This window comes from Microtus pennsylvanicus, chromosome 22 (assembly GCF_037038515.1).
Source record: "Microtus pennsylvanicus isolate mMicPen1 chromosome 22, mMicPen1.hap1, whole genome shotgun sequence".
In the NCBI taxonomy this organism is placed as follows: Eukaryota; Metazoa; Chordata; class Mammalia; order Rodentia; family Cricetidae; genus Microtus; species Microtus pennsylvanicus.
The window spans coordinates 14,563,580-14,591,238 of NC_134600.1; the positions used below are offsets into that span (position 1 = coordinate 14,563,580).

Genomic DNA, 27,659 nt, shown 5'->3' on the forward strand with positions numbered 1-27,659 from the left:
AAATTCATTCTCCCTGTTCTGTTTTTGTAGTGAATCTTCTTCTTCTTCTTCTTTTTTTTTTTTTTTTTTTTTTTTTTTTTTTTTTTTTTTTTTTTTGGTTTTTCAAAACAGGGTTTCTCTGCAGCTAGCACTTGTAGACCAGGCTGGCCTCTAACTCACAAAGACCCACCTGCCTCTGCCTCCCAAGTGCTGGGATTAAAGGCATGCGCTACCACCACCCGGCCATGTAGAGAATCTTGAATACTGCAGTTGTATATTTTATTCACCTGACCATGGAGGGAGACGTGCTGGCTGATAATAGTGCTCATGAAGACATTCTTCCTAGCTCCATTATTCTCTATGTATTAAAATTTCCATGAACACTACTCTTTTGATTGTTATACATTTGCCTGGAGCTTACTTTGAATTTCAGGAATAAAACTCACAAAGCAATGGAGCCATCACCCAGCTTTCTGATGGGGGAAAGACCTGTCATTTTAAGATCTGGTTCCTGCTTTTCTCTTTTCTATTGTGTGAAATCCCTGTGAAAACCATGTAAAAAGTATCTTCAATTTATTCGACCTCAGCATGAGGCCACAGAACAACCATCTCCTTTTGACCTTAAAACTCTCTTTAACTGTTAATATTCTGAGCATCCTTCCCCGTGTGGGACAGGAAATCCCTGCACCCACCTAGCACAGTGCACAGTACAGGCTAGCTAACCACAGTGTGTCCTGGAGGAAAAACGGAAAGTTTCTATGGAGTGCAAGAAGGTGGCAGCGGCGGCTTTTGGAGCCAGGGGCGAGTGCAATTGAAATGCAAATCTTGGCCGATCTAGAAAAGATCTTTGACTGGAATTGGCAGGAACTACTGTGCTGTGTCTTTAAGCACACTATTGCCCCAAAGGAGGTGTTCTTGTCGCTCAGGCCGCACTAGCCAATCAGGTCCTTCTGACCTGCCAGTCAGAACCGGAGTCGAGCTCTTCCGGGCAGCCGCCTTCAGACTCGGCTTTGCCTAGGCGCTGGCGACAGTGTTTTTGTGTGCTGCGATGAAGTTGCTGCTGCTGGGAGATGACGAACTGAGAGCTTTGGCAATCTGGAAAACCACAACATGGTGAGCGGGGGAATGCTGTCTCCAGATGGGGAGGAGCAGAGGGTGAGGGGCGGGAGACAGCATGGTGCGTCCTCCCTGGATCTGTGTGGGAACCTGCCGCCAGATTCCCTGTGTTTTAAAGTCTCATGCGGTCCTTGTTAATTCATAGACCTAGGGACAGGCCTCTGAATAACTGTGCTGTGGGCTTAATCTGCTTAGAGAATTGGGAGCAGGGTGTTGTGTGTACAAACATCTTTCTTGTCAACTTCAACAGGCTTGATGCATTCATGGAAACAATTTGCCACATCCAGAGAGGCATAGTAACTCCAGCATCTTCTCGATATTGAGCACTTTGCATTTAACCTTTACATACAATCTCCATTTATATTTAACTATGTGGAGGGTATCAAGGCAGCTCACCCATTGGGTAGCACTGCACTTCTAAGCTGCAAAGTAGAAGAGTAGAATTAGCGATATAAAGAAGTTGCCAACAATCCTCTAACAAACTTCTCTAGGAGGCATTGGCAACTCTTTTATATCTGTAGGACTGTCGTGACTATCCTGGAACTCACTCTGTAGACCAGGCTGTCCTCAAACTCACAGAGATCACAGGGCCCAGACTCCTAAATCCTGAGATTAAAGGCCTATACCACCATCACCAGGCAAAATGCTATTTTCCTTAGCTTACTAGGCATCTGCAGGACCTACCCACCTTAACATTTTAGCTTTTTTACATTTTACTTGTCCTGTCTTTCTCACCCCCTGTGACCTTCATCTCAGAAGGCTGTCACTGAAGAATGGTATACTGATTCAGGTCACAAGTGCACTTAAAAACGTATCCTGGGAATAGCTTTGCTTTCTAACTCTCCCATCTGCCTAAATGTCTAGCCTGGCAAATTGCCTGTTTCTATTTCAATTGTTCAAGGTGTAACCTGGAGCCTGAACCTAAAGGACACTCAAGAATAATAGCATATGTGGAATGCAAAATCTGTGTAGCTGTCTCCTGTTTGAGCTTTAGCCAGAGATTGATGTATACCATCATTAAAGAGGATTTTCTTTATTAATCTCCTAGGTGTGGGAAATGGTTTCTCAATGGAAAGGCATATTACTTCTAGAACAGCTGCATTTCCATCCTGATAGAAAAATTGTTTTTCAGACAAGTCCTCTTATGTTGACTCAGGTGGCCTTGGCCCTTACCTGCTGCTGTCCAGGGCAATGACCTTGCTGTCCTCTACATTAGACTTTCAAAATTCTTTTAAAAATGACTGTACCACCTCACAGTTTTAAATTATGCATTTGAGTCATGTAGTTGACTATGCATTGCAGTTGCAGGAAAAGGATTTGTATATGGAGCATTCCTTCTGTCTTCAGACCACAATAGGAGGAATAGTTTACTGTGTACACTGCAGGGGAAACAGCATAGACAATCAATCAGCTGTTGGAGTCACCATTATGAAAAAAAGAGGGCTTGATTGTGGTAGTGGGAGTGAATTTGTAATTTCCCAGCATGTTTTATTTTAATTAACATCATGTGAATGAACACAGACCATTATGTGGAGGTGTACAGATTGGGAAGGTTATCTTGAGACAGGAACATAAAATTTGCAATTAAGAAACTATCCTATGCAGATATGATTGATGTTGCTTGACACAGTTATGTCAGCTCAGAGATTTGAGAAACAGGCCATTGAATAACTCTTAGTGTCGGTTACAGATCTCAGCAGCCAACATATGTATGTGGGCAACATCAATCTATCTCTTATTAATGACATCCCGTCTCCTATACAAGGGCCTTATCTTTTTCAAAGTAAATATTGAAAGTTTTATTTAATCTTAAAAGTGCAGTATTTTTATCATTTTAAAAATCACTAACTGCTGTCATTTTCAAATACTTTCAGTGTATTGCTGCTGTTATCTCTATTTGTTTCTGTTCTCTAATGTTTCTAAGCCATTAGTAATTGCATTTCATTTCTCTCAAGTGATGTTGATTATTGATTTCTGTGTAGAGCAATGTCTCCTATAGTTTAGGCTTGCCTCATGCTATGTAATTGAGGATCATTTTGAACACCTACTCCTGCCTCTGCTGCCCAGTGCTGGGAAGACAGTCCTGCAACTCCTTCCAGGTTTGACCTTGACTTATAAATGAGAAAGAAAAGTAGAACAGTTAATGAGTGTCTGCTGATCTTTCTGGGTTTTATTGGGGACTAAAAGAAGAGGGACCTGTGCAAGAGTTGAGCTCACTGACCAACTTTGAAGCTGGTGGAGACACAGTGTAGAAAGGGAGAGGCTGGGCAGAGGGTGAGAGTTTTCTCCCTCCAACAGTCATTGAGATTAGCTCTGTGGAATCAGGTAGTCAATTGTAGATGCTCTGTGAATGTCCTGAATGATCATTGTTTGAGTACACAGACCATGGCTATCAAGAATCTGGGTAAGGGACTGACCTTATCTTTCGACCTAGTTGCTATATTTACAGTAGTTCATCCAACTATATGTATAGTTGATCTGGGTAAAATGCTGTGGCCCTGCTTCACAGGACTGTTACTTTTCTGGATTAAGATGTTTATTATTAGAGAAATATATGATAAATCTTTTATGTGCTCTAATACAGATACCTAGTCTATGGAGCACATGGTAAAAAGTCTGTTTCAACTTTTCAAAGATTTTTGAGATGAAAACTACATCATATTTATGTTCTTTTTGATGCCTCCAAGCCCTAACATGATCCCAATTATTTTCTAATTATGGTCATTTTTTTTTAAAGATTTATTTATTTAGTATACAACATTCCTTCCATGTATGCCTGCAGGCCAGAAGAGGGCACCAGATCTCATTACAGATGGCTGTGAGCCACCATGTGTTTACTGGGAATTGAACTCAGGACCTCTGGAAGAGCAGTCAGTGCTCTTAACCTCTGAGCCATCTCTCCAACTCTGGTCTGCTTTTCTTTAACAACAGTTACAAAGTAACCACAATTACACAGTAACAGTAGTTACTTTATAAATGTGTCTTGTGTTTATCTGCAGGACTTTGCACCTCTGAGGCAATGAGATGGATGCCCTAGAAAGTGAGTGTGCAATGGAATGTGCACACAAAGGACCCTGTGCTTTGGGTGAGGAACAGGATGTGCTCCAGGAGAGTGGAATAATGTGTACTAAATACAAGCTTTCTAAACTGGGGCCCTGTCTGCTGGGCTGTGAGGGCAGAACTGGAGGACTGTGCTGTCTGAGTCATTTGATCTCCGATCCTCCAGTAGAAGAGCTGCTAATATTATGAGACCCAGGTGGGAGGCCCTAGCCAATGAGGGATTCTGGGAAGGGTTAGTAATCAGGAGTACTAGTGGCAGGTAGTGTTGGTTCTTTCCGTGATTTTCTTCTGTCTCTTCAGTAGAGAATGGTATGGAAAACCACAAGCTATCCCATAGTGAGTGTTGGATGTTCAGAGCATATCTGTTGAGCTGACATTTCTGCTGTGACTTGGATGGATCATGAGACAGACTGTAGTTATGTTGGTCCATGTGGTTCATGGTGGCAGTGGCCCTTGTTCTCTGAGCCTCTTTTTGTATAGAAATACTGCAGCCCTGGAATGTAAGAAAATGATGCTGGTTATATCTCTGTCCAGAGTACACACATGGGCACTGCTTTTGTTGTGCAGTGGAAAGAGAGATTATAAAACTGAAGGTTTAGTTTCTAGAAGTTCTGAATATTGCATTCCAATTTCAGTTTGTGTTATAAAGATTACAAATTGTTTAGGACCTGGTAGAGCAATAGTAGAGTAGAGTGCTTTTAACATGGTGTTACCACTAGCTGCAATGGTGTGATCCAGTGAAGCTTAGTTCCAGGGGACAAAAGGAGTTTCTGATGTGCAGAGATTTCTCAGGTGTGCAATGTGTTAGACAGGTAGATAGGGAACAATCCACATCTTCTGCCATAATCCATGTAGCAGGAAGCAGAGTTTAAATCATTTTTCTAGGCTGTTTTGGGATTGGGCATCTGTGGGACTGCATTTATCTGAAACCAGAAGAAAGCACAAGGTGATGCAGAGCCATCACAAGAGATCTCCTCTGTTTGCAAAGAGAACATTTATACCATGAGGCTTCTGTCTTTGAAGATTTATCAGTAACTGGGGGTCAAGAACAACACTTTAAGTGTCACTTTGAGATAACTTTGTGAAAGTTGTGCCGTTTGTGTTTATTTAATTTCTGTTCACATATAATCAAAGGTAGCTGGGTAACTTTGATCAAGATCACATTTTCTCTTGCTAAGTTTTCTGTGGTCTTTGATTAAAAGTTGACTATTCCTGCTTTTGTTTTTGACTTTTTTTCTTCAACACCTTTCTTTTCACAAACATTGTACACATTCTTGCTTGATGGATCTTTGTGGAAAATATAGAAAGCATATTATGTGAATCTGTATGCTATTTTTACTGTAATCTAATTATATGATTCATTTTCTTGAAAATTATGGACCTTCACCAATTATATTCAGAAAATTTCTTACATCGTTAGTTTCAGTTTTAGGTTTTTGAAAAGTTTTATAAAGAGACTGGTTTTTTAATCTTAGACGCCTGCCTCTTTCCATGTGCTGGTGCTTACATCAGGGAAAGGAGTAAACCCATACTCTAAACATTTTATGTACTTTGACCTCAAACATGGCTCATTGATATTTGATATATCACTAAAAAAGCAAGGGTTTTTTTTCTGTCTGCACAGAAAATTTTATTAATTTTGTTTGATGGTTGATATTGATTTTCAGCTAGATAAGACCTTGATTCAGGCAAGGAAGACTATTCCAGGCCAACCTTTGAGGGCTTACCTAGATCATGTTATTCTCTGTGGTGTTGTTATGAGAGAATATCTTGTATATTAAGTTCCTTGAGATAAGATGTCCCTTCTCCCTTCCAGAATTGATAGCACTATTGCATTACATGGTCGTGGTACTGGATTTTATAATAAGGGCCAAGATTTATCATTCTCTACCTCCCGACTGTGGATACAGTGTAATCATGTTAATAGTAGAATCAACAACAACTATGTTGAAGAAATAGAAACTACCCTTGCTTGCTATCTGGTTAGAGCGCACACTTTTTGGGAGTTTGCTGGGGATTCTTCTGCCTTGGTGTTTTCATGGACAATCCAAGGTTGAAGGGCTCATGGAGCGCTGATGACCACTGATAACCTTTTAACAGACTTGAAACACCTGCAGAGAGGACATTAATTACAGTGAACACCTGAAGGTTTGGTAGATTCTAGAACCATGGGATAGCCAAGGACAGTTCCCTGTGCGGAATAGAGCTATTGTGATAGAAAAGTTGTTGTGCTAGGGATAGCAAAGCCTGAAACATTGAACTTCTCTAGGCTGTGAGAGTCCAGAATATCATTAAGAACTGATGCATAGGGAGCTGGAGAGATGGCTCAGTGGTTAAGAGCATTGCCTGCTCTTCCAAAGGTTCTGAGTTCAATTCCCAGCAACCACATGGTGGCTCACAACCATCTGTAATGAGGTCTGGTGCCCTCTTCTGGCCTGCAGACATACACACAGACAGAATATTGTATACATAATAAATAAATATTTTAAAAAAACCTGAAGCATAGCTTTCTGTTTGGGTTTCCTCAAATACCTTTGATTATTTGCTATGCCCCTATTCTTCCTTTTTTTGTAAGCAGTGGACTTTTACTCATCTTTTACATGTAATACACATTTTAGACATTGTTTACTTTTTAAATGATAGAATTTTTAAAGAGACTGTAATATAAGAATTTGATTTCTTTATATCCTTCTTTTTAAAAATGGAAATATTTTATTGTGATTTCTTATCATAGAAACCATATTTACAGCTGCCTACCTACAGGAAAAAATGGGCTCAAAGTAGTACTAGTGATTCAAAGTAATTCAGTCTGAATTAAAGGACGGTGGATTTTACTGATTGAGTTTTCAGATGTAATTTTACATGGATCAGAATTAGTGTGTTCTCTAAAACTTCTATATGAATCACAAGAAACCAGGGATAGTTTCTGCACTGGTACTACATTTGAAGAAAGCTTACAAACTTTCAATTTATTTCCTGTCTTTGCTGTCATACCTGTCACATTCCATCACTGTGCTGAATTCTTCTCATCTTCCACATCATTTCCAGTGGACAGAGTCATAGATTAAAAAATAATATAAGGATGTTACACAGGGGTTCTTAAAGAAAAAAATTGAATAAATCAATCAAGAGGCATTAAATACAAGGAAAATATACAAAGACTCTGAGTTGCATATATTATTTTGTTTTCTTTGAATTTTTGACTGCAGAAAGACATTTGATTCTAGGGGCTGCTATGCAAGCCCAACATAAATTTTAAAGGTATCTTGACTTCAAAATTTGAGTCTAAGGATATGTTACTTTGGGAAACAGGTTCTGCTTTTGTTTCCACAGACATTACAGGCTAATGATATATTCTTCTGGGTTTTTTGATGGAGTTGAGAACTAAATAGTTATAATTATAATCTTCCTTAGTTATGGTAATATATATATATATGATATAAAAGTTTAGACTCATGAAGATAGGAAATATGATGGATTTTTTACCTTACTTTGCAAAATGTAAGTTGACTAAATATTGTAACTATAATTGTGGTTTGATAACTGTTTTGTATCTGTAATATTTTCTATGTTAAAATGAAAACCTTCCTTTTAAGTTAGTCAGAAAGGGGGAGATAATGTGGATGTCCATCTGTATGTATCTTGCTTCACTGGGAGATGAATAAAGCTATTTTTGCCAATGGCTTAGCCAATTAAAGTCAGATGGGAAATCTGAACAGTAATAGAGAAAATTGGTGAAGTCAAAGAGACACCATATAGCCACTAAAGGAGAAGAGGCCAGAATATTACCAGTAAGTCACAGCCTTGTGACAATACATACATTAATAGAAATGGGTTTACATAAGATGTGAGGGCTAATGAGGAATATGCCTGAGCCATTAGTTATAGAGTAATATAATTAATATAGTTTCTGTGTGATTCATTGGGTCTTGGCAGTTGAGAAATGAAAACAGAGTCTCTGATCACACTAATCAAGTGGGCCTGAGAAGGATAAGAAAAAAAAAAACCTTTATCCAGAAACTGATGGAAACAGAGGCAGAGACGCACATTGGAGCACTGGATTAAGCTGCCAAAGTCCAGTTGAAGAGTGGGAGGAGTGAGAATGTGAACAAAGAGGTTAAGACCATGATGGGTTCACCCACAGAAACAGTTTACCTGAGCTAATGGGAGCTCTCCAACTCCAGCTGAACTCGGAAGGAACAAGCATAGGACCAAACTAGTCCCTCGTATTGTGGTTGACAGTTGCATGGCTGGGGCAGACTGAGGGGCCACTGGCAGTGGCACCAGAATTTATCCCTACTGCATGTACTGGCTTTTTTGGAAACCTTTTGTCTTTGGATGGATACCTTGCTCAGCCTAGATATAGTAGCGAGGGCCTTTGACCTCACCCTCTCTGAGGATTGGATGGGGTGGGGTAGGAGGTTATATGGAGGGAATGGAAGCAGAGGAAGGAGTAAAAACTTGGATTGGTATGTATAATGAAAAAGGAGATCCTGTTTTCTTTAAAAAAATAAACAAATAATTCAGAAATAAAAATAAAAAAAGAATCACAAAGAAAATAAAACACTTAACCCCCCAATAAAGAAAATAAAACCATCTAGCTTAGGACCAGTGACTAAGCACGAGCAAAAATCAGTAAACAATGTTTCTATGTGGTTTTTTACTTCTATTCGTAGCTTGAGTTTCAAACCTAAGCTCTCACCATTGTGGGTTATGGCCTTTAAATATCAGTAAAGTAAAACTACTCATTACCTGAGATGATTTTGGTTAGAGAGAATTTAATAACAGCAGGAAACAGGCAAGTCAGAACAACAGGTGATATACAAGAAGTGTTTATTATTGCTGGGTAGAACGTGGGAACGTTGTCTTTTGGAGGAATGTGAACGATATTAGGACTTTAGATGGCAAAAGCCATAGAAGGTGCAGCCAGAGCTTCGTTAGCTATTGTAAGAGCAGGAATCTGGGAGGAGTGAAAGCAATGAGCTCATAGGATGTAAGTTGGGAATAGAATCCATGAAAAAATTAGTTAGAGATCATTTGTATAGTATTTTGTCACCATATCATTCCTATTTCTTTCTATTCTCTGAGAATTTGAGTAAGGCACAATTAAAAAATAATTGGCTGATTCTTGGAAAAGGATTTATTATATTGGGTGATTATCCCTGTTGACTCATTTAGGCCAGCAGTGAAAAAGAAGCAAGTGGGGCAGAAAGAAATGAAGATCCAGTTTAATAGAGAAAACCAGCAGGAGGCAGTTTAAAGGGCACTGCTGTGATGAAGAAGACGGAGAACATTTCATGAAGTTTAGCACCATTAAAGAGAAAGCCTTTCTTAGCATTTGAAGCCTAGGAAGGTAACCTAAGGGTAAGACTCCATCCATCTAAGCCTTCAATTTGTGTAGGCATAGGCAACCTGATTCCTAATTCAAAGACGCAACTCCGTACAGAACCTTCTGTAATTCTGTTCTATTGTGGTCTTTGGAGAACAAGCTCCAAGACTGTACTAGGGTTTGAAAATAATAACAATAATAGGTATTATTATTAAAATCCACGAATGTTGGTTAGAACTAAACATTTCTATCTGCTGGGTAGGAAAGGAGCACACATGTTCTATTGGTAGCTTTCTCATTCCTGCATCATGAACTCTCTCTCCTCATTTTCCATACAGTTATACATATTCCCAACAGAAAGCTCTTATTTACACTGCATGGCCAGACAGACTGTAAGTGAGTAACCATGGCAACACACTGCTGTGAGCCAGGCTCTGGTGCTGTGCAGGTAGGTGCATTGGTGTGAGGAGTTATGTCTTCATGTTATCAGCCTGACTTTTCGCAAGTGAGGAACTGGTACCAAACTTGCTTTATGCTGGGTCTTGGCTTGACAATCACACCTGTGGGTTTTGTCCTTGTACATTTCTGTGGTTTTGCATTGAGGTCTAAAATATGTGAATTGTTTGTAGCAGCCTGGAATTGGGAGACATCGCCATTCTCCTATGTTATCCGGAGTCATTGATAGAAATCAGGACCTAGGTGCATTGCAGTCTTTGTGGAAGACTAGATCTAGTTATGAAGCATATCCAGTATATTTTCTATTGATGGAAAGTAGATAATTTGGTGAGGATTCATCTTTTGATTGTTCACAGAGTAAATGCCCACACGATCGAGATGTAATCTTGAGATTACATGTGCAGTTTATATAAAAATCCATGGTAATGGGGAGATTCCACAGCTGTTTTACACATGTAAATTCTAGAGAGAAGCAAACAGTGTGTTGAGTCTATGGCATCATAAGCCTTCCTTGAAAAAGGGTTCCTCCATCAGAGAATTATTCACCTCGTGGGTGACTTCCAAACCTTAATTGCCGTCTGCTGTAACTCTGATAAAGCCATTGCTATCAGCATTGGTTCAAGTGTAGTAGTGTCCATTACAATTTAGAAGCCAAATTTGGGGTGACAACTCATGTGTGCTTGTAGTGGAAGCAAAAAAGATGCAAAAACTATAAGTCAAAGAATCTTCTGTGGTTTCAGTTCAGCACCGTTGCACCAATCTGTTTTGCAGAGTCAGAAAATTGTTGCAGATTCTGTGAGATTTCACTGTATGAATCTGTGAAGATGAAGCCACAGTTGTATGTTGAGATGATAGGATGTTGAGACAACCAAGCTGTGAGATATATGCCCTGGAGAGCTGCATACAGGGAGGGCAACCAGCAAAAGAGGGACACCTATAAAAGTTTACAGGAATAGAACTATGTAGACCCTTTGAGAATGAAGTCCTAACAGCCTGAGACAGACCTACATGATTCGTTGTTTGCCCTGATTAATTTTAGTCTTACCTTGGTCAAATCTTCCCTAGCTATGCTCATATTCCTTCCTTTGTTTTTTTTATTTATTTTTCTTTCAAATATACAATGAGTCAATACATCCAGTTTCTCTATCTTATTTTTCCTTTTAGTAGTTAGTATTTCTTAATTCTATTTTCTTATGTGTACTAGGTACTGCTGCTCTGCTTCCTTGTCTCTCTCTGTTAATAGACATTTCTCTCGTAAGGTCATATCTTATTCAAAGGGTACAGAAGTATAGAATCCTGAACATAATTAGCTGTTAGTCTAGGACCAAGAAAATGGAAATATATGTTAGGAGTAATGGCAGAAATTGGGTATTGAGATGATAAGATTTCAGTTGGAAATAGATAAGCACCAGAAAAAAAAGCAATTAATCCTGAGGTCACTTGTTTGATATTTTGGCTCAAATCTTTCTTCTCCTGCCTATGCTCTGGAAATTTAGTAAGACAGAATTAAAAAATTATGGGCTAGTATCTTAAAGGCAATATTGAATCTATTCAGTGGATATCACTTATGGCTCATTCAGGTGCACAATGGAAAAAAACAAGTGGAACAAAAATTAATGAAAATGAAAAGGTAGTTTCAGACAGCAGTCATGTGTTGAAACAGGCAGGAATTTTTAAGGAGTTTATCACCATTATAGAGATGGTCCATGCTATGGAATGGAAGCTTATCAAGGTGCCCTAAGGGTGAGTAAGACACAGAAACCTTCAATTTAGGGAAGGTATGAGCAAATTGATTCGTAGTCTCAGGAAGCTACTTCTTTCAAAACCTTCTGCACCTGTGGTCCAAGCTTGTTAGTGTCCTTCACAAATAAGAAATCACACTTTTCAGCATCACCCCATGTGTTGCTCTTGGAAACAAGAAAGAATCAAAATTTAAGATCATGGATTTTTAGTTTATGGTTACAGTTTATCATTGTTGCAGGCATCTATGTTATGCAGAGTCAGAAGCCCAGTGAGGAGACTGTGAGAGTTCATTGCATGAAGCTCTGAGGATTGAAGCCTGGTGTTGTTGGTTGTTTCTTTTACTCTTTTCTCTTTTGAGGGCCTGAACGCAGTTATTAAATAAATCACACACACGGAGGCTTTTTTTTATATATATAAATATCTGACCATGGCTTGCTTTGGCTTCTTTCAAGGCAGGTTGTTTTTTTTTAAAGATTTATTTATTTATTATATATACTGTATTCTGCACCAGATCTCATTACAGATGGTTGTGAGCCACCATGTGGTTGCTGGGAATTGAACTCAGGACCTTCAGAAGAACAGGCAGTGCTCCTAACCTCTGAGCCATCTCTCCAGCCTTCAAGGCAGGTTGTTTTTAACTCAATTGTTCTCTCTATCTTTTCACTCTGGCCTTCATCTTTCTCTATTCTGTATTCCCTTCTTTATTTCTACTCCATGGCTTCTGTGTAGCTAGGTGAATGTCTCCCATTGTCCTCCCCTTTTCTTGCCTCTTCTCTTTTTCCTCCCAGAGTTGTCCTCCCATTTATTCTTTTTTGGCAGCCAGCCCTCCCTATGCTTTCTTGCCATTCTATTGGTCATTCAGCTCTTTTTCATTTAAGATAGGCAAAATATCACAACTTCACAGAGCTAAACCAATGCAGTATAAGAGACTACAGCACTTCTTTGCATCATTAAATCAAAAGTTCTACAGCATAAACAAGTACAACACAATTAGAAATGTTATTTCACAACACACTGGGTTGCATTTTGAGCCCAAAGATGTTAACATACCTAAGTTATGACACAACTTCCATGGAGACCTAGCTGCTCATAGGGAATGGAAGTTACCAAAGAGAAATGCATGAGAAGTTGCAAGGATAGGACCGTTTAAGTCATTTGAAACTGAAGCCATCTGACAAGAGAGCTACAGGATTTGATGTTTATCCTGCTCTGCTTCAGTCTTGCCATGGTTCAATCTTCCCTCACTGTGTCTCCATTTTTCTCTTCTGGAATGTTAATGGTATTTTGTGCCACTGTATGTTGGGAGTATGTAACTTGCTCTCAGAATGTAGAAGATGTTACAGTCTCAGAATTTATAAAATGTTACTGTCAAGAGATTGTCTTTGGTGCCAGAGGAGTCTTTGTACTTTTAGATAGTAGTAGATGTGGATCATTGCATGAGAATCATTGCAGAGACTGAATACACTATTTTGTGGTTGACCATGAACGAATAGTGACCGGGGTCAGAGTGTACTTCACTGAATGAACAACCTCCCAGAGAAAATCATGTACTTGAACAAGTTTCTCTCCTTGGTGGCCTTTCTTTCAATTTCCTATGAACATTTGGTAGGGAAGGCCTTTCTAGATGAAATTCCTCAGTGTATGTGATGAGTCTCAATATCCTCAACTAATTTTCTGACCTTTATATCTACTCTGTTGTGGTTGGTGTTAATCAGTCAGCTTCCCACTCATACTGAAATGCTTTTACCATCATTATAGGGCTGATCTGTAAATCTCATAAAATATAGAAGAAACAGTTGCTGTTCAGTGCTAAGGAGTTTGGTAGCCTGCAGTTTTAGTTGTTTGGTTTGCTTGTCTGAGTAACCTTTGCTGTGTGGCTCCAAATTCCTGAAAGTAAAGGGAGGGGGGCTTCATTCATGGCTTTATTTGTTTTTATGTTATTGGGTGATGACCCTGGAATGTAGGCTTTTTACATGTCGAGCATATGTTGCTGTGATACATATCTTGGATTTTCAATTTGACAGAGGGTTTCATTCTGATTCCCAGGATGCCATGTATTCATGACATTAATACTGTCTGAGCATTCTGAGTCATTGAAATGCAGGTGCAGGAATGTCTTCCTGCTTGTTATGCTTGCTTTTAATTTTTTACTCAATATGACTATTTTATGTGTCTGCATGGATATGCACCATATGGATACCTGGTCATCAGAATGATCAAAGCATCTCAGAATCCCGAACTTGGAATAATAAATAGTTACAATTCCCATGTAAGTACTGGCGTTTGTGCCCACCTCTATTCAATACCAGGAAGAGCTCAGTAGTACTTAGCCATATTTCCAGACCTGTGTTAATTAGTTATGACCAATATTTATATTGCTAATGTTTTCATCTGTCCATTTATAATTATTTTAAAAGTGTAGCTCCTTTTCATAAAATGTTATTGGTATTACAGATTAAAATAAGACACTTCTGATGTCTGGAATATGAATACAGATCTGGAGTGAATGCATAATTCTTTGTAGGAACTTCAGTACACATCTCTGAATTCTTTATATCTGATTTTTATTCACTGATTTTTGCAATCGAGACAGGGTCTTAATGTGTACTTCCACCTGTCCTGGACATGATTCCATAGACTTGGCTGGCATTCAACTCAGAGACAAATATACATACCTCTGCTTTCTGAGTGCTGAGCTTAAAGGCATGAGTCAATACACCCAGTTTGTCCCCTGTATTTTTCTTTTTTGTAATCAGTATTTTTTCATAGAATTTTCTCATGTGTACTATATCCTGTTGATCTGTTTCCTTAGCTCTCCCTAGTAATAAACAATTCTTTTATGAAGTGATATCCCATTCAAAGGGTACAGAAATGACAGAGGTGACTCTCCTATTCAATTTCCTTCTAAAGTGACTGTGTCATGGAATAAGAGTGGGGAATTTTATGACTATACTGTCAAAAATGTATACATTTACAATGTTGTCACCATCATGCTTTCTATTAAACACATGAATGAAATATTTTAGAGGGTGGTGTCCTATGATGATGTGCATATCAGCTTCAATGAGGAAGAGTGGAATTTGCTGGATGCTTCCCAGAAGAATCTCTACAAAGATGTGATGCTGGAGACCTACAGGAACCTCACTACTATAGGTAAAAATAAATCTCCTTCATGTTTTAAAATAAGGGGACAACATTTTCTTGGTCAATGATGTTCTTCTATAATTTGATATAGAAAGAATAAGAATGAGTTGAATAAAACAGTCATAGTTCTAAGGTTCCCTTAAGATAACAGCTTAAATATTGCACAATTTTCAATAATATAACATACATTTTCTGGTATTATGTTTTAGGATGCATTTGGGAAGATCATATTAGTGAAGAACATTGTCAATGTTCTAGAAGACATGAAAGGTAATTTTCATGTGCAAATCTGATAACAATGTGCCTCTGATAAAATTGTCATGTGTCCTGTAAGTTTTAAATAGGAGCAACAGTGTAAATAAGCACAACTGTAAGTGCACTGATGGTTATTAATTTTTCATGAATCCATATATCCTATATGTGAATTGTATTTGAATGACATTCTCTTAAGAAAGGAGTCAAGAAAGCAATGCCTAAAACAGATATCACCTTTTGAGGCATAACACCATGAAAACTTTGTTACAGATCTGCAAATACATTTCTAGCTTGCTACTCCTTATACAAAAGGTATACATACTGAAGAGATAATAAGTATATCTGCAAAACTTCCTACTAAAACCAATAACCCATAGTAAATCTTGTATTACTCATACACTTCTTGTGACTGTGCTAAGATTAGTCAGAGGAACAGTTAGAGTCGAGTCAAATTGTTGTGGAGAAACCTTGATATCTATACCACAAGTCTGTGAGGAACAGCAAGTCAAACCCTGAGAATTCAATGTGGAAATCTTTTATTTGTTATTCTTCTTTACTATATATACCATATGTTACTCTAGATACAAGCGTATGAACATGGGGATATAGTGAGGTGTAGCATACCTCTCTCTAAAAACAATTAGATGATAAGACATAGCCCCCATGCAGAGTATACTTGTTGAATTTTATTCCACTATGCAAGTAATCAGTTTTCCACCATCATTTTTAATACATGAACAGACTCACACTGCAAAAAATCCCTATGAGTTCTAGCACTGTGTAAATACTTCCTGGTGTCCTCATTCACATAGCAAATGCAATATGATTCACAGTATAGGAGAATTCATGTATGTTAAAGCTCTGAGTTTATCCAGTTCTCTTCACATATGTATAAAATATCATATAGAAAAAAGTTTCTGTGAAGGTGAAAAGGTAAGCCATAAAAGAAAGGAATTTATCATTGGAGATATCTTCAAAGTTGCAAAACAGTGCCTAATTAAAGACCAACACATGAGTTTAGACACAGTTTTTAAAACTTAGCATCTGATTCCTTTTTACAATTGGAACATATTATAAAATTAATTCATACAAATGTTTAGGCACAACTAGTTGACTGTGGTAAAGCTTTTACATGTGCCAATTATCCTTGCAGGATTGAAAGAATTCAAACTGGAGAGAAACTTTCAGTATATCTTCAGTGTGGTAAACCCTTGACATATCACAGTCACCTTAAATGGAATGAAAGAACAAAGACTGGAGAGAAACCCTATGAATGTAATCAGTGTGGTAAGGTCTTTTCAGGTCACAGTAATCTACAAAAGCATAAAAGGACACGTACTAGAGAAAAACCCCATGGATGTTATCAGTGTGGTAAGGCTTTTGATTGTCACAGTGATCTTCAAAGGCATGAAAGAACACACACTGGAGAGAAACCCTATGAATGTAATCAGTGTGGAAAGGCCTTTGCACAGCAAAGTGGTCTTCAAAAGCATCAAAGAACACATACTGGAGAGAAACCCTATAAATGTAATGAGTGTGGAAAGGCCTTTGCAGCTCACAGTAATCTTCAAAGTCATAAAAGGACACATACTGGGGAGAAACCCTATAAATGTAATGAGTGTGGGAAGGCCTTTGCAGTACACCGAACTCTTCAATTGCATCAAAGAACACATACTGGAGAGAAACCCTATGAATGTAATCAGTGTGGGAAGGCCTTTGCACAGCACAGTGGTCTTCAAAGTCATAAAAGAACACATACTGGAGAGAAGCCTTATGAATGTAATCAGTGTGGAAAGGCCTTTGCAGAGCTGAGTGGTCTTCAAAATCATAAAAGAACACATACCGGAGAGAAGCCCTATGAATGTAATGAGTGTGGTAAGGCCTTTGCAGTGCACCGTACTCTTCAATTGCATCAAAGAAGACACACTGGAGAGAAGCCCTATGAATGTAATCAGTGTGGGAAGGCCTTTGCACAGCACAGTGGTCTTCAAAGTCATAAAAAAACACATATTGGAGAGAAACTTATGAATATAATCAATGTGGTAAGGCCTTTGCAGAGTGCTTTGCAATTGCATAAAAGATCACACTGTAAAGAAACCGTATGAATGTAATCAGTGTGGTAAGGTCTTTGCAGCTCACAGTAATCTTAAGAGGCTTAAAAGATCTCACTCTAGGTAGAAACCCTATGAATGTAATCAGAGTGATAAGACCTTTCCAGGCCATTGTATTCATCAAGTGCATAAAACATACTGGAGAGAAACCCTATTATCATAATCAGTGTGGTAAGGCCTTTGCACATCACTGTCATTTTCAAAGGCATAAAATAACACACAGTAGAGAGAAACCCTTTGATTTTATTCAGTGTGCTAAGACCTTTGCAGATCACAGTAATATTTACAGACATACAAAAACACATGCTGGTGAGAAACAGTACGAATGAAATCAGTGTGATAAAGCCTTTTCATGTCTTATTCATCTTCAAATGTACAAAAGTACATATTCAGGAAAGAAACTGTGAGTATAATTTGTGTGGTCAATCCTTTGTCACAATAATCTCCAACTACATGAAATAAACCCTTCTGGAGAGAAACTATGAATTTAATGAGTGTAGTTTTCAAAATCATGAGAAAAATCATATTGTAGTGAAACTCTTAAATGAATTCAGTGTGCTAAAGTTTTCTAATTTATACTGGAGTAAAACTTTTTGGTAATCAGTCTGATAATGCTTTTTCATATTACAGTAGTCTTTGGGTACCTGAAGAAGAAATTGAGGGTTTATTCTAAATTATTTTTTTAATTTATTTATTTATTATGTATACAATATTCTGTCTGTGTGTATGGCCAGAAAAGGGCACCAGACCCCATTACAGATGGTTGTGAGCCACCATGTGGATGCTGGGAATTGAACTCAGGACCTTTGGAAGAGCAGGCAATGCTCTTAACCTCTGAGCCATCTCTCCAGCCCTCTAAATTATTTTTTAAGACATTAAGCCAATACACTTAAAATCAGTTAATCAACATTTATTCTGTAGAGAAAAATTGATAGTGTCAATGATCTGTTCAAGCATTATGATACCTCTTTATTTTGTTTGCACCAGCAAACTAATGGCCAAAACCTAATTTATGAATATATGAAGTCTTATGGGTAGGAGAAAGGTCCTTTCAAAGAAACATACACTGGTCCTGAAATGAAATCCAAAGGAAACACTTTGGCCCTGAATCTAGAGCTAGTTAAAGAAACATCATGCCGGGCGATGGTGGCGCACGTCTTTAATCCCAGCACTCAGGAGGCAGAGGCAGGCAGATCTCTGTGAGTTCCAGACCAGCGTGGTCTACAGAGCTAGTTCCAGTACAGGCTCCAAAGCCACAGAGAAACCCTGTCTCAGAAAAAAAAAAGAAACAACATCACTCCCAAAACAGAGCCAAATGTTAAAAAGTGCCAGTGTAGGAAATATACTTTGAATCTTAAACCAGAGTCAAAGAAACACACTCTACTCTTGTCCAACTGAACACAAAACCAATCCCAGAGCTCAAAATCTAGTGCTGGAAATATTTTAAAGTCTATTTATATCAGTTTGGAGTCTGAAATAGGCACAAACTCATAAAGAAGAAATCCCTATTCATGAAAACAGTTTGGTAATGAATTTAGATTTCACATTTGTCTTTAGCTTCAAGAATAATTGTTTCTCTTCATAGCCTTAAAGTAAGCAAATTATGTACCATGTTTACTCTAGACTGGTGGAGGAGATCATGACAGTGTGGTTTCTATTTTTTTTTTTTTTTTGAGACAGGGTTTCTCTGTGGTTTTGGAGCCTGTCCTGGAACTAGCTCTTGTAGACCAGGCTGGTTTCGAACTCACAGAGATCCACCTGCCTCTGCCTCCCAAGTGCTGGGATTAAAGGCATGCGCCACCACCGCCCGGCTGTGGTTTCTATTTTGAAACATGAGGTAGTCACTAAAGTGTGCTCTGTTTGTGGCAAATCCATTTAGTGAAGTTTATTTTGTAGTCCTTATATTCCTTCTGTGACTTTTGTTCAGCTTCTGTTGTGCCTGTACCTAGTGATATGTATTTTTCTGCTGTAACAGAGCCCCCATCATATAATTGTCTCATTGGTTATTGAAATGTCAGACCATGTTTGATCATACTTTTCAAGTAAGGGTGGTGGTTTGTTGCTCCTAGTTGAGTCTCATCTTTTCAAAAATTTCCTTGAGATTTGTTGTTTGTTATTTGTCTTAGCTTGGATGTCAGTAATGATTTAGGTATACATTTGAACTCATGATGCTTATGTGTTTTCCTCTTGAGTACAAGTCCAAGGGTAGATGATGAACTCCCAATGTGTGCTGTTTTTTCAAGAGATTTAACAATGTTAATGTTAAAAAGACTGATAAAAGAAATTATAAGAAACATTAAATAACTCATGTTGTACTCAAAGAAATATTTTCATTTATCTGATATAGATGTAGTAAAGTATGATAGTCAGCCATCAACTGTGTATCTAATACCAAATGTTTGATGTTCTATACGGATTTAGGTTAGCTTTATTGTCTTGCACAGAACAGTCTTTTTCCACCGATCCATCTCACTGGTGCTCAAATTCAACTTGAAGAAATATTACAACAGTAAAATTTGTTCATTTTGATGACTAGACATTTATAACACTTTCTCAGAACCAAAATTATATGCCAGAGAATTGTCTCATTTAGACAAATAAATAAATAGGGAATAGAGATTGAGAAAGACCTTTCATATCAACATTTGGCCTTCAGACACAAATGCTACACAGCACTTGGGGGGCCAGTCTCTAGATTACACAAAATTGTGTCAAAAACTAAACCAAAACCACACAGTGACAACAACAACAAAGCAGAAGTTGTGGAGGGCTAAGAAGACAGGTGAGCTAGTCTTGTGAGCTTAAGGATCTCAATTTGAGCCCCAAAATCCAATTTGAATAGAAAAAGAAAAAAAGATATGGTCACAAGGAATTATAACACAAGCAATGGGAATGGGACATGTAGACAAATGGGTACCTTGTCTTGTTAGTTAGCTAGCCTAGTGTTTTTGGAAAGTTACAGAGCAATCGGAGACCCTGTCTCAAAAGAATTAAAATAAAACTTGGAGAACTGACACCTGAGGTTGGCTTTTCATCTTACACACACACACACACAGCCATGAACTGCCAGGTTCTCTGGCAGGAAGAGCAGTAACAGAGCCAGACCTGCCCCGTTCTCCCTGGGACTGAACAGAATGGTGAGTATCAGATGTTCCAGCCCTTCTCCCCGGCCTCCAGGGAGAAACACACCCACTGGTTAGGATCAAAATTCCCCAGAGCCGCCTTGTCAATGACCTGTTGGACCTGACATAAGATCTGTTGATGGTAAGGGGATAAAGTAACTTGGGGTGAGAGGTCAAGACCCTTTAGGAGTTCAAACAATGAAACCAACTGTCCATAGAAACAAATATCCATGGCCTCCTCCAATCTATTTTTCCTAATACCTTTTGGAGCTGAGGTAGGGTATAGGAACCCTGAACGTGTAATTGGGTTTGGCTAGAAAAACAGAATCAAGGGACAAGATGGAAACCAAAATTGGAACACAGCAATTAGCTGTGAGGTAACAAAGGTTTGATGAAGTAGGGTTTCCCAAAACAATATCATCCATATAAATATAGAATAAAATATCGGAATGTTCCATTAAGGAGGAAAAGATATGTAACATATAATACTGACACCTGGGTGGGCTGTTAGCCATCCCCTGGGGTAACAGTCTATTTGAACCTCCAATATGGGCCCCAGAAGTTAGTTGAGGGCAGTGAGAATGCAAACTTCTCTATGTCATCTGGATATATAAGAGCATGTTAGTAATAAACCTGATCTATTGGCCAAGTATTTTCAATTATTAAGTCTCAGTGTGGTTACTTTGAAAAGGCAGGTAGGAAAGAAATGTCTGTTTAAAATGGCATTTTATCATGTGGCCAAATTTTCACATTAAACCTGAGAGAACATGGAAAAGGATTCTAAACACACATAAACACAGTCAGATGCAGCTGTCTTCTCAGTTCTAAGATTCAGGTCACAGGTCTCACTCTCTTTGAACCAATACAAAGTCTAGACACAGCTCATCTTGCTACCAGACTCAGAGAGAGAGAGAGAGAGAGGGAGAGGGAGAGGGAGAGGGAGAGATGGGGAGAGACACAGAGAGATAGAGAGACAGAGAAAGAGACAAAAAGACACACACAGAGAGAGAGAGAGAGAGAGAGAGAGAGAGAGAGAGAGAGAGAGAGACTCACAAAACAGATTTATTTCAGTGTAACTTCTTACCATTCCTTTGTTTAAAGAAACTTTACAGGGACAGCTCTCAGTGGTCAGTGCCCTGTACATACTAGTAAAGTAAATAAAAGTTGTTTTATGATACAAAGCTTAAGATAGGAGGATCTAAAAGAGTTTAAGGATCTAAGAAAATGTTTTAAAGTGTGCAAAAAAGGGTGAGTTAAGGTATGAAAACAAGAATGTTTCGGGGGGCGGGGCTGGAGAGATGGCTCAGAGGTTAAGAGCATTGCCTGCTCTTCCAAAGGTCCTGAGTTCAATTCCCAGCAACCACACGGTGGCTCACAACCATCTGTAATGGGGTCTGATGCCCTCTTCTGGCCTGCAGACATACACACAGACAGAATATTGTATGCATAATAAATAAATAAATATTTTAAAAAGACAAATATAACTTAAAAATTAGCTACATTGACTTTGTAAAAGAGAAAATTATTTCCTGGCAGAGGTAATGACATTAATGAGATATTATTCTATCCTGATCTTATATATATATAATATTAGCTGCTGAGACATGCCACCCGACACTTATCTACAGCTAACAGATATTACTGTAACAGGCAAAAGTGATAGTGTTCATTAGTGACCCCAAAAACTCTACCAAAGAACTCCTACAGCTGACAAATATCTTCAGTGATGTGGCAGGTTACAAGATCAACTCAAAAAAATTAGTAGCCCTCCTATACACAAAGAATAGAGAAGCAGAAAGGGAATTCAGAGAAACTTCACCTTTTACGATAGCCACAAATAGCATAAAGTATCTTGGGGTAACTCTAACCAAGGAAGTGAAAGATCTACTTGACAAGAACTTTAAGACATTGAAGAAAGAAATTGAAGAGGACACCAGAAAATAGAAGGATCTCCCATGCTCTTGGATGGGTAGGATCAATGTAGTAAAAGTGGCAATTCTACCAAAGGCAATCTATAAATTCAATGCAATCCCCATTAAAATCCTAACAAAATTCTTCACAGACCTTGAGAGAACAATAATCAACTTTATTTGGAAAAACAAAAAACCCATGATAGCCAAAACAATCTTGTACAATAAAGGGACTTCTGGAGGCATTGCCATCCCTGACTTCAAACTCTATTACAGCCGGGCGGTGGTGGCACACGCCTTTAATCCCAGCACTTGGGAGGCAGAGGCAGGCGGATCTCTGTGAGTTCGAAACCAGCCTGGTCTACAAGAGCTAGTTCCAGGACAGGCTCCAAAACCACAGAGAAACCCTGTCTCGAAAAACAAAAACAAAAACAAACAAAAAAAACTTTATTACAGAGCTACAATATTGAAAACAGCTTGGTACTAGCATAAAAACAAGGAAGTCGAACAATGGAATCAAATAGAAAACCCAAATATTAACCCACAAACCTATGAACACCTGATTTTTTGACAAAGGAGCTAAAAGTATACAATGGAAGAGACAGAGACCCACATTGGAGCAGTGGACTGAGCTCCCAAGGTCCAAATGAGGAACAGAAGGAGGGAGAACATGAGCAAGGAAGTCAAGGGGTGCGCCCACCAACTGAGACGGTGGGGCTGATCTAATGGGAGATCACCAAGGCCAGCTGGATGATGGAGCATGTGATCAAACCGGAGTCCCTGAACGTGGCTGACAATGAGGGCTGACTGAGAAGCCAAGGACAGTGGCACTGGGTTTTGTTTCTACTGCATGGACGGGCTTTGTGGGAGCCTAGTCTGTTTGGATGCTCACCTTTCTAGACCTGGATGGAGGAGGGAGGACCTTGGACTTCCCACAGGGCAGAGAACTCTGACTGCTCTTTGGACTGGAGAGTGAGGGGGAGTGGGAGTGGGGGAGGGGGAGGAAATGGGAGGAGGGGAGGAGGTAGAAAGTTTTAATAAAAAATAAAAATAAATAAATAAAATCAATACTATACTTTAATATGATAAAAAGTAATTATCCACATTCTTCTTCCTCAGATGTCTTCTCCCAACAATTTTCCTTTTTTAAAAAAATATTTATTTATTTATTATGTATACAATATTCTTTCTGCGTGTATGCCTGAAGACCAGAAGAGGGCACCATACCCCATTACAGATGGTTGTGAGCCACCATGTGGTTGCTGGGAATTGAACTCAGGACCTTTGGAAGAGCAGGCAATGCTCTTAACCACTGAGCCATCTCTCCAGACCCTCCCAACAATTTTCTAACCATGCTTTTTACCAATCTCTGAGCCTCCAGTCAAAGCACTGGACAGAGTCCATCAATCAATGAATTGTTCGCTGCACAATTGCTCCTTCCAAGTAAACCATGTGAAAATGTGTACTGTTTGAACTCCTGCCTACTGAGAAGATTTCCCTTCACAAGTATCTTTCAAGTTGTCCCAGAAAGGGGCGACAATGCTGCAGCTGTCCAATTCTGGATGGTTACAGGATGATGTATAGAACCATCATCAGCCAGGGCTTAGTTTTCTCTTCCTCATTCAACCCATCATAGGGAATAGGCTATAAGTGTATGCTTGACAGGAGAAGGCATTGTAATAGGAGTAGAAACCATTGGCATTTGGACACTTCTTCATGTGCCTCTATGTGCCTTCAGAACCTGCTTGGTCCTGATCTCTTATGTATACAATGTTCCTTTGCATGTATACCTCTATGCCAGAAGAGGGCACCAAACCTCATTACAGATGATTATGAGCCATCATGTGCTTGCTGGGAATTGAACTCAGGACCTCAGGAAGAACAGCCAGTGTTCTTAACCTCTGAGCCATCTCTCCAGCTCCTGATCTCTTATATATATCACTTCCATTTGATAACAGATTACAGCTGGGCATGCCCTACTTTATAACTTGATGGATGCAATAATACCCCGCTCATGATGGGCATTTCAGGTCACTTGGTAAACTGGTGACCCACTGTGAAATGTTCAGTTTCTCCCAGTGACTGGAATTAATGGCACATGCTCACATGTTTGACTATATTTATTTTTGAATAAATTCTCCAGTGCTCACTGGCACTAAAAGAATGTACTACCACACTCAGCATGAGAAATAATTTTTGTGTTGCAAGTCTCCTCTTCTTATGGTGCTCAGGGAATCTGGAGATGGTTTCAGAAGCCCTGATAGCGGAGGTACAGATATTAGTGAGTTTCTATCTGTACTGGGAATGGTATGTGGATGCTCTAAAAGAATACTCAGCGCTCTTGGCTGCTAAGGTATTTGAAGAGTCTGTGAATAAGAATATAAAAAGGTAGATTCAAAAAATAAGAATGTAGAATATATATATGGCCAAAACATCTCTCTGCAATCTACGAGTAGTGTTCTGGCCATCCTTGATAAAAGACAGATATGAACTGAGTTAACCTTTAGAAGACAGAGATACATGACCTCTGGGTTAGACACTGTCTCTGTTATTGGAAACTGGCACCATCAAAGGGGTATGGGGCTTCAGTACACACTGCCTGGAGGTACCAGGAGGGAGAGTGGATCAAGTACTGACACAGGTTTGACTAATGAACTCTGCTAATGGAGGTTGTAAAGAAAGACAATCTGTATCTGAGATTTACTTTTAGATAGTGTGAGAAGCTTTCTTTTTTCCATTTCTCATGTTTCTTTCTTTTTATTTATTTATTAAAGATTTCTGTCTCTTCCCCGCCACCGCCTCCCATATCCCTCCCCCTCCCCCAATCAACTCCCCCTCTCTCATCAGTCCTAACAGCAGACCTGGTTCCCTGCCCTGTAGGGAGTCCAAGGACCTCCCACCTCCTTCCAGGTCTAGTAAGGTGAGCATCCAAACAGCCTAGGCTCCCACAAAGCCAGGACGTGCAGTAGGATCAAAACCCAGTGCCATTGTTCTTGAGTTCTCAGCAGTCCTCATTGTCCGCTATGTTCAGCTAGTCCAGTTTTATTCCATGCTTTTTCAGACCCAGTCCAGCTGGCCTTGGTGAGTTCCCAATAAATAATCCCCATTGTCTCAGTGTGTGGGTGCACCCCTTGAGGTCCTGAGTTCCTTGCTCATGCTCTCTCTCCTTCTGCTCCTGATTTGGACCTTGGGGTTGTAGTCCAGTGCTCCAATGTGGGACTCTGTCTCTGTCTCCTTTCATCGCCTGATGAAGGTTAATATCCAGGAAAATGACTATATGTTTTTCTTTGGGTTCACCTTCTTATTTAGCTTGTGAGAAACTTTCTGCTATCTTCTAAGTTCCCAGCCTAAGAACCAATCATTCTAACTTATTAACCCCTGATATTACAAGCAGTCCCTTTTTCTGACTAATTGCTAAAGACTCTGTTTTCTTGCAATTAGTGATTTTCTCTGTAGTCTCCTCTGAAATGTATTTCATGATAGCTGTCTAGTTACCCATTAAGTTAAAACCCACTCCTCTCCTTAGGGTCTCCATTGACTAACCTGCAGGTTGGGACTAGATTGTAAAAAACTCCTTTGTTCAGACCTAATGCTTGGTGCCCCTACTATAAAAAGATGGGTTCAGAAACTAGCCTTTTTACAGCCTAACAAACACCTTCTCTGGCTGTGGTCTCAGCTAGCTGATAAGATTTGTGCCCCATGATTTTTTTTTAATTTTTGTTAATTTTTTTTCAATTTTTATTTTTAAGTTTGCATCTGATTTCCCTAGAATCTGGTTTCTGGAATAAGTTATGCTTCTGGTTTATGAGACTTTGGGGGTCTGTCCCCATATTTGCATGACCCCCCTGGAACCAACATTTTGGTGGTTTGTATGGGAATATGCAAACCTCATTCTAAGGGGACATCCCAGTCTCTGGTTTTTGGCAAAGTTTATTATTCTGTTTTTGCTCATTGTAACTTTCTGGTTCTGGTGACTGGTGTCTGGATAGTCTGAATGCTCAATTAGATATAGTGGACATGCTTTTTAAAAAATTATTTATTTATTTATTTATTTATTTATTTATTATGTATATAATATTCTGTCTATGTGTATGTCTGCAGGCCAGAAGAGGGCACCAGACCCCATTGCAGATGGTTGTGAGCCACCGTGTGATTGCTGGGAATTGAACTCAGGGCCTTTGGAAGAGCAGGCAATGCTTTTAAACTCTGATCCATGTCTCCAGCCCTGTGGACATGCTTTTAACCTCAGAGCTGAAGGAAATATGGGATGGTTTCATTTCTCCTCTGGTTAAAAATGGAACAGGATGACATGGCCCAACATGCAGCATTCCCTCTTCTGTGTCTGCTGGCTTCTTGTCTCCCCATTTTTATTTTCTTGTGGTTCTATTTGTTGTCAGTCTTCTCATTGAGATCATGTGTGAAGTAATTTTCATTATGGGAAAAGCTTCTTCCAAACCTCAGGCTCCCCTGGACCTTGTCCTTTCTCATTTTCAGGATTTCAAGGAGGCCACTGCCGTCTCTGTTGCCCCTGTGAAGCTGGAGCTACTAAAGAAAGACCTTCTACTTTCTTGCAGAGAAACACTCCCTCCCCTCCTCCTGCTCCCAACTTGATACTTAGGTGCTGAGCCCACTTCACGTGTGTTTAGGGAAGCCACCAGTGGTGGGTGGAGGGAGAAGGTGTCTCCTGCTCTCTCTCTCTCTCTCTCTCTCTCTCTCTCTTTCTCTCTCTCTCTGCACTTTGGGACCTCCTAATAAGGATGGCAGCTCTCACCTGTTTTATGTCCTCTTTCAACTAGTGATCTGTATAACTGGAAACTTCAGACTCCTTCCTTTACTGAGAAACCCCAAGTGCTAATATATCTCCTAGATACTGTCCTGTTTACACATTCCCAGATGTGGGGGTGGATTGCCTCCTGAATAGAAGAGATAGAATTCAGCGAAAATGCTGTAAGCAGGTTCCAGGATGAGATGAGATGGTTGACCCACTAACGTTGGGGCATTCATTAAGGAGGTGATCTTGGAGCACTTGGTAGACAGCACACCAATCTGTCTAAGGCTCCTGAGAACCAAATGGCAGTCAACCTGGCTTTCATCAACCAAGCAGTCCCAGATAGTAAGAGGAAGCTTCAGCCACTCAAAAACTTGAAGGTAAAACTTGGACTAAATTGATTGCTTTAGCCACTAAGGTTTATAACAACAGAAAAACACCTAAGGATAAACAAGTTCAGGGACTGCCAAAAGTCTTACTGGCAGATAAGAACAGGAGACCTGATGGGCAGAGGGAACACAGACTGTCCCAAATAGCCAACAGGTAATAATGCCCACAAAGAAGAAAAGGGACAAAAAGTCCTAAAATTGCCAAATCCAGAAGCCTGAAACAGCTGAAAGGTTTGAAGCCTCCCCTTGAGCCTTGGGTAACCCTAAAAGTGGAGGG

At 39.3% G+C, this 27,659-nt stretch overlaps 1 protein-coding gene across 2 annotated transcripts; it reads left to right on the plus strand.

Annotated features, from left to right (window-relative positions):
- Nucleotides 1-943: 943 nt before the first annotated feature.
- Nucleotides 944-27,659, plus strand: LOC142839873 (zinc finger protein 120-like). Of its 2 annotated transcripts, none has more exons than XM_075956257.1 (4): nt 944-1,092; nt 14,710-14,836; nt 15,037-15,097; nt 16,236-21,141. In XM_075956257.1, the coding sequence occupies exons 1-4, from the start codon at nt 1,090-1,092 to the stop codon at nt 17,185-17,187; spliced, it is 1,143 nt and encodes a 380-aa protein (XP_075812372.1). In that variant the 5' UTR covers nt 944-1,089; the 3' UTR covers nt 17,188-21,141. The 2 variants fall into 2 exon arrangements, with proteins under 2 accessions (XP_075812372.1, XP_075812373.1); XM_075956258.1 differs by lacking the exon at nt 16,236-21,141 and adding an exon at nt 26,720-27,659 and having other exon boundaries at nt 982-1,092.

What these genes read in the sequence shown, in the direction of transcription:
- LOC142839873 (XM_075956257.1), top strand. An exon ending in CAGGAACCTCACTACTATAG is followed by an intron (nt 14,837 to 15,036) that starts GTAAAAATAAAT and finishes ATTATGTTTTAG; the next exon opens with GATGCATTTGGGAAGATCAT. An exon ending in TGTTCTAGAAGACATGAAAG is followed by an intron (nt 15,098 to 16,235) that starts GTAATTTTCATG and finishes TTATCCTTGCAG; the next exon opens with GATTGAAAGAATTCAAACTG.